General features: G+C 59.2%; 1 protein-coding gene across 2 annotated transcripts; it reads left to right on the forward strand.

Moving 5' to 3' along the window:
• Nucleotides 1-194: 194 nt before the first annotated feature.
• On the forward strand, nt 195-5766 carry TAGLN (transgelin). 2 transcript variants are annotated; one of them, XM_067751132.1, is made up of 6 exons: nt 208-354; nt 1629-1755; nt 3985-4176; nt 4280-4457; nt 4745-4847; nt 5189-5766. In XM_067751132.1, exons 3-6 carry the CDS (start codon nt 3997-3999, stop codon nt 5331-5333), a joined length of 606 nt encoding a protein of 201 aa, XP_067607233.1. In that variant the 5' UTR covers nt 208-354; nt 1629-1755; nt 3985-3996; the 3' UTR covers nt 5334-5766. The 2 variants fall into 2 exon arrangements, with proteins under 2 accessions (XP_067607232.1, XP_067607233.1); XM_067751131.1 differs by lacking the exon at nt 1629-1755 and having other exon boundaries at nt 195-354.
• Nucleotides 5767-6009: the final 243 nt, after the last annotated feature.

The following is a 6009-nucleotide window of genomic DNA, read 5'->3' on the forward strand; positions in this document are numbered from 1 at the left end:
CACGGTCCTGTCCATAAAAGGCTTTTCCCGGCTGTTACCCGCCGGCAGCGCGGCCCCGCCCCCGCCCGCTCCATCTCCAAAGCACGCAGAGAATGTCTCGGGCAGCCCCCGGTAGACTGCTCCAACTTGGTGTCTTTCCCCAAATATGGAGCCTGTGTGGAGTCACTGGGGGGGCTGGGGGTGGAGAAGGAGCCAGTTTCCTCTAGCAGGGAGGGGACCGGGGCGAGCCAGCAGCGGGGAGGCTGACATCACCGCGGTGGCAGCCCTTTAAACCCCTCACCCAGCCAGCGTCCCGTCCTGTCTCTCCAAGTCCAGACAGAGCTCACTCCTTCCTGCGAGCACCAAGGAACGCCTGTAAGTACATCTGTCCCGGGGATGGAGGGGAGTTGGGCTGGGGCTTGGCAGTAGCGGTGGGTGTATCGCTGGCAAGGCCTCGGGTGCCCTGCCTGGGGCAGCCCACCCTCTTCCAGCACGCATTCCTAATCTCCACCTGCGGAGCTGGTCCTAGCTTGATGGGTGGGATGGGATTGCCAGAGTCCCGTATCTCTTAGACTGGGCAGCTTTGGGCTCACTGAAATACCCAGGGAGACTTGGCTGGTGCAGAGGGATTGATGGTGGAAACCTGGGAACTGGGGTGAGGGAGGCTCCCCATTTTCAGCCATAGTCACACCCACGGGGGTGTGATAGGCTCCAGGTGGTGTTGGTTTAGACCCAGGTCTTGTAGTCTGCTATCTACCTGGGAGGATGTCCGAGGAGGTGAGGAGGCGCGTGGTACACCAGGGCTGGGGAGCAGTGTCCCACGGGTGGGTCCCCAGGTCCTGAGCAGCATCAGAGAGCCCCTGGGTAGCCACTGCGGCAGTGGGCAGGACCACAAGACTCGTCTTCTGGAACAGGCTGGGGTGGCAGGGTGCAGGGCCAGTGAGAGAGCTGCCTTTCCAGGCACACAGCTCCCTCCATACTCTGAGTGGGAGCCCCTCCCACCCCCACCCTGGGCAGAGGAGTGGGGGTGAGCACCTCCAGGAGCTTTGGAATGATAGCCTGGGTGGTGCGGGCAGGGCCTTCCCCAAGGGTCTGGCTGCTTCCCCTCAGTGGTGGCTCTTCAAAGGGCAGCAGTGAGTCGGAAAGGTCTCCTCTGTCCCCAGAATTCAGATGAGCCACCCCTCTTGCCTTCTCAGATCCACGTGTGCGCATCCTACGTGCTGTGTTTTATTCTGAAGAGAGAGGGGCACAGCAGTCCTGCAGAGACCCCTGGTTCTGCCAGTTTTTCTGGGTTCCTGCTGGTGCCAGCTTTGCAGTTGGGCTTGTATTTTTCTCAGGGGAGGGGAGGCTGATGGAGCCGCAGGCTAGGAGGGTCAAAGCAGAGCCTCAGGCTGCCCTGTCTATCCTGTCCCAGGGGGCTTTGCCTAGAAAGGCCCCTGGGTGGGCCGCCCTGCCGCCCTCACCCTCACCCTCTCCTCACCCCTCCCCTCCCCAGCAGCTCCAAGGTGGGCCTGGGGAGGGCTTTGTCAGAGGACTTTGAGGGATTCTTGGAACCCTCCACTTTCAGACTCTACCAGGAGGGAGGCGGGGGTGCCTTTCATCCCCCTTCTTTGTTCTGATCAAAACCCAAATGTTGTCTCTGGATCTAGGGGCCGCAACTTTGTGTACTTGTCACTGTGAGCCTTGACACCTTGACTGTCCTGAATCTCCTGAGACCGGAAGCTAGGGGTGGGGGACACACTGCTGGCACCCTGTTCCTCACGGGCCCAGCGCGAGGTCTGGGAGGGGAAGGCAGATGGGAGGGGAGGTGGGGAGGGGAAGGCAAGAAGGTCTGGGCATGGAAGGTGGGGAGGGTGGTGGTGCCTGGACCACAGGGATGCACCTTGCCTGCCTGGGATGGGACGGTGAAGGCTGAGATGAGGAGGGAGGGTGGGAGGCCAAGACGAAGGATGGCCTGGTCCCAGCTGCTTGTGTATTTTGACCACAGTTCTTCACCCAGGGGTCCTCGGGAGGTTGGGAAGCAGGGATGAGACACACAGCGGGGTGGGGAAGGGAGGGACTTGGCCTTTGAATTCTTTGGCCCTCACTTTACAAATAAGGAAACAGACTCAGAGAGAAGTGAGTTGCCCAGTGGCTGGAATTTAGAGGAGCCCTTCTTCTGTTTTGTTTTGTTTTTTTTTTTTTTTGCGGTACGCGGGCCTCTCACTGCTGTGGCCTCTCCCGTTGCGGAGCACAGGCTCCGGACGTGCAGGCTCAGCGGCCATGGCTCACGGGCCTAGCTGCTCCGCGGCATGTGGGATCTTCCCGGGCCGGGGCACGAACCCGTGTCCCCTGCATCGGCAGGCGGACTCTCAACCACTGCGCCACCAGGGAAGCCCCCTTCTTCTGTTCTTCCTCTCAAATTTCGTTGTCCCCTCAGGGAATGATTTTGAACAGGGGTGGAGGCTGCAGCTGGAAGAACACTTACTGTTTTTCACCATTTGGTCAGGGGCTGGCTCTCCCAGGTCGCTACCAGGAGACCAGCTCTGGGGACAAAGGACTGACATTTTGAGGAGCTCCGCTGAGGGGCAGGCAGTGTGTTCGGTAGCCACAGACAGGGCCTCATGGAATGTTCCCAGCCCTCTGGGGTAGATAACATTATCCTCACTGCAGAGACGGGGCATTCGAGCTCAGAGGAGTTGTCGGTTGCAGGGAAAGAAGGGCCGGGCAAGTGCAGTTTGGCGGCTGAGCTGGGCCCATGTGAAGCGATGATGTTCACTGCCTCCCCTGGGGGTGGGTGGGGAGAGGGACTCAGCTCTGATAAGACAGGGAGTTGAGGAAACGCGCTGACTACCTCCATCCGCAGACCATTCTCTCCTCCCAACCTCCGACCTCTCTGAGGGCCAGGGGATGGTTTGGCCTCGTTTGGTTCCTCTTCGAAGGGTGAACTCTGGCACCACCCCAGGGTGATACCTGAGGCAGGTCAGGTTCCTCCTGGCTGGCCGCATGCTGGTCTGCCCAGCGGCCTGCCTGCCTGGCCCTGCTCCTGCAGCCTCCCCTCCCTTGGTAGGGCTCTCCTGAGCGAGGCCAGCCCCAGGCCCTAAGGCAGCAGCTGCTGCTGGTCTGGACGGGGAGGGCTTCCCATGCTCTGGTTGGCAGATTCTTGGCTCACGTCCCTGGAGAGCTCTGTCTTCCTGGTTACTCAGGCTCCCACCGTGGTGAGAGCCTGAGGGCACGAGGGCCAGCCGGTGGGTATGCCAGCTCGCAGCCCTCGCTCATCTGGCTCCCCGGGGAAATGCAGCTTCTTGGCCCAAAGCTCTTGGGCTTTGCTGGTTTCCTAGCCCTTTCCGGGGGTGGGTAAGCTTCGGCCTCTGTAGCTGCAGGCAGGAGGCTGAGCTGAGCTGGTAGAGAGGCTGAGTGCTGGAGTTCCCACTTCTGGGAACCTCCATAACTTTGGGCAGAGCTGCCAAACCGCCTCACTGGACAAAGACATCTGCTGGCTTTCTTTTGAGGGGCAATGTGACCTCTTCCGAAAGGCCTCTGCAGTGCCTCCATGGTCAATCTTGGCAAAGAAAGAATGCTCTAGACCAGGGGTTATCAAACCCATGGGCTAAGTACAGCCTGCCATCTGTTTGTGTAAATAAAGTTTTATTGGAACAGAGCCATGCTCACTTGTTTACACACTGCCTAAAGCTGCTTTGGTGCTACAGTGGCAGGGACCTTATGGCCTGCAAAGCCTAAAATATGACCATCAGTAAAATGACTGTCTGGTTATTTACCAAAAAAGTTTACTAACTCCTGCTCTAGACTGCCAAAGATCTGGCCTCCAAGTTCAGAGAGGCTCCGTGGACTGAGGGGATGAGCTGGCCCGGGTGAGCAGTGCCATGGAAACAAAACCAGGAAGCAAGGGGAGGTAGATAACCGGCTAGGGTGGTTGCCCAACACAGAGCTGGAAGACCTGCCCGGCACCAGGGACAGCAGAGCTGTTCTCTGAGCCTCTCCCTCCTCCGGCTTGTGCTGCTTTAGCTCCCCGCTAACATGGCCAACAAGGGTCCTTCCTACGGCATGAGCCGTGAAGTGCAATCCAAAATCGAGAAGAAGTACGACGAGGAGATAGAGGAGCGGCTGGTGGAGTGGATCATAGCGCAGTGCGGCCCCGACGTGGGGCGCCCAGACCGTGGGCGTGTGGGCTTCCAGGTCTGGCTGAAGAATGGCGTGGTGAGTGGCACCCGGGGCAGGGGGGCTGGGTCCATGCCATCCTGCCGGAGTTGTGGGGCAGAACCCCCAAACCGAGTGCCAAGCTACCTTCTACACCCGGCAGATTCTGAGCAAGCTGGTCAACAGCCTGTATCCGGATGGCTCCAAGCCGGTGAAGGTGCCTGAGAACCCGCCGTCCATGGTCTTCAAGCAGATGGAGCAGGTGGCTCAGTTCCTGAAGGCAGCTGAGGACTATGGTGTCACCAAGACTGACATGTTCCAGACTGTTGACCTCTTTGAAGGTACAGAGAGAAGAGGGGTGGAGGCAGGTGGGGGACAGGAGGGTGAGGCAGGGACGAGGGATGATCAAAACTGCCATGATGATGGCTCTGCACAGCAGGAGTGGGATACGCCAGGAGAACCCCACACCCGCAAGGGCGTACCCTGGGATCTACTGTGCCTCTTTCGATTTTAGGACCAACTCTGCCCCGGGTTGGCCAATTTTCTGAGAGGTGTGGGCAGGCTCTGCCTTGGAGTCCTGTTTACACAGTCCTGAAGATCATTTCCCCTCCCCTCTTTCTACTCACAGGCAAAGACCTGGCAGCGGTGCAGAGGACCCTGATGGCCCTGGGCAGCTTGGCAGTGACCAAGAACGATGGACACTACCGTGGAGATCCCAACTGGTTTATGAAGTACGCGGCCACCAGGGTTTCCCTGCACCCTGAGCTTGGGTCTCTGCAGGAGACGGGCTAACCCTTTAGTACAGTGATTTGGGGAAGCAGATAGCCAGGAAGGTATGAACTGAAAGTCTAGGATGGGGGGAAATGGGTCCCTACTACTTCTTGACTCCTCCCTTTCTACCCTCCTGTCTCAGCCAGTCTCCATAGCCTGTGCTGTGGGGCAAGCTAGATAAGGAAACGAGTGGTGAAATGGGGAGGGAATGGGATCGGCCTAGGAAGTAACACAGGAAACCAAAGATGGCTGGAAAACACACAGTCCTGGCAAGTCTTTGACCTGCTTCCTCCTCTCCTAGGAAAGCCCAGGAACATAAGAGGGAATTCACAGAGAGCCAACTGCAGGAGGGAAAGCATGTCATCGGCCTACAGATGGGCAGCAACAGAGGGGCCTCCCAGGCTGGCATGACAGGCTACGGCCGACCTCGGCAGATCATCAGTTAGAGGTGGAGGGCTGGCCCCCGGCCCCGCCCTCGCCCAGCTCGCCGGCCGCAGCCCTCCCGCCTCGCCAGCCTCACCCACACCCGTGTAGTTCCTTCAGCCCCGGCCAAGCTTCGAGGCTCCGTCACTGAGCAAAGGTGACTGCACTTGGGCAGCTTGCCCGCACCCCTCAGCCTCAGCCCAACTTCTGACCCCAAAGCACTGCTCCCCTGGCCCACCTCCCAGCTTCCCGGCCAGCTCCACTGTCTCTCCCTCCCGGGCCGAGCAGGGGAGACGTGGGCTGGCAGTGGCCTGGGTGTGGGCAAGTCCACCGTCCTCCTGGGCGGCTGACGCTCATAGAAGGAGACCCAGGCCAACCGCCCCCGGGTTTTTTGCTGGAATATTTTGGGGGTTGAAATTCAAAAGGAAAAAAAAAAAATACATCAATCTTTTCTCAGGCCTGGCTGGCAGCGTCTGATTTGCCCTACTCACTTCCGTTCCGGTTACAGGAAATCTGAGCAGGGAACAGGCCGGCAGCTCGGGTTGACGTGTGTTCCTGGCTGCCATCCTCTGAAGGACCCCTCGAGTTCCAGGATTTCAGGGGCTGGGAGAGGAGGGTGAATCTCGGGACTGAAGGGAACGAGCAGCAACTTGGAGACTTGCATTAGCTTTGGGGAGGCGGCAGAAAGGAGATGGGAAG

The sequence above is a fragment of the Pseudorca crassidens genome, chromosome 9 (assembly GCF_039906515.1).
Source record: "Pseudorca crassidens isolate mPseCra1 chromosome 9, mPseCra1.hap1, whole genome shotgun sequence".
Classification (NCBI taxonomy): domain Eukaryota; kingdom Metazoa; phylum Chordata; class Mammalia; order Artiodactyla; family Delphinidae; genus Pseudorca; species Pseudorca crassidens.

What these genes read in the sequence shown, in the direction of transcription:
- TAGLN (XM_067751131.1), top strand. Translation starts at nt 3,997, where the DNA reads ATGGCCAACAAGGGTCCTTCCTACGGCATGAGCCGTGAAGTGCAATCC. An exon ending in TCTGGCTGAAGAATGGCGTG is followed by an intron (nt 4,177 to 4,279) that starts GTGAGTGGCACC and finishes TACACCCGGCAG; the next exon opens with ATTCTGAGCAAGCTGGTCAA. An exon ending in GACTGTTGACCTCTTTGAAG is followed by an intron (nt 4,458 to 4,744) that starts GTACAGAGAGAA and finishes TTCTACTCACAG; the next exon opens with GCAAAGACCTGGCAGCGGTG.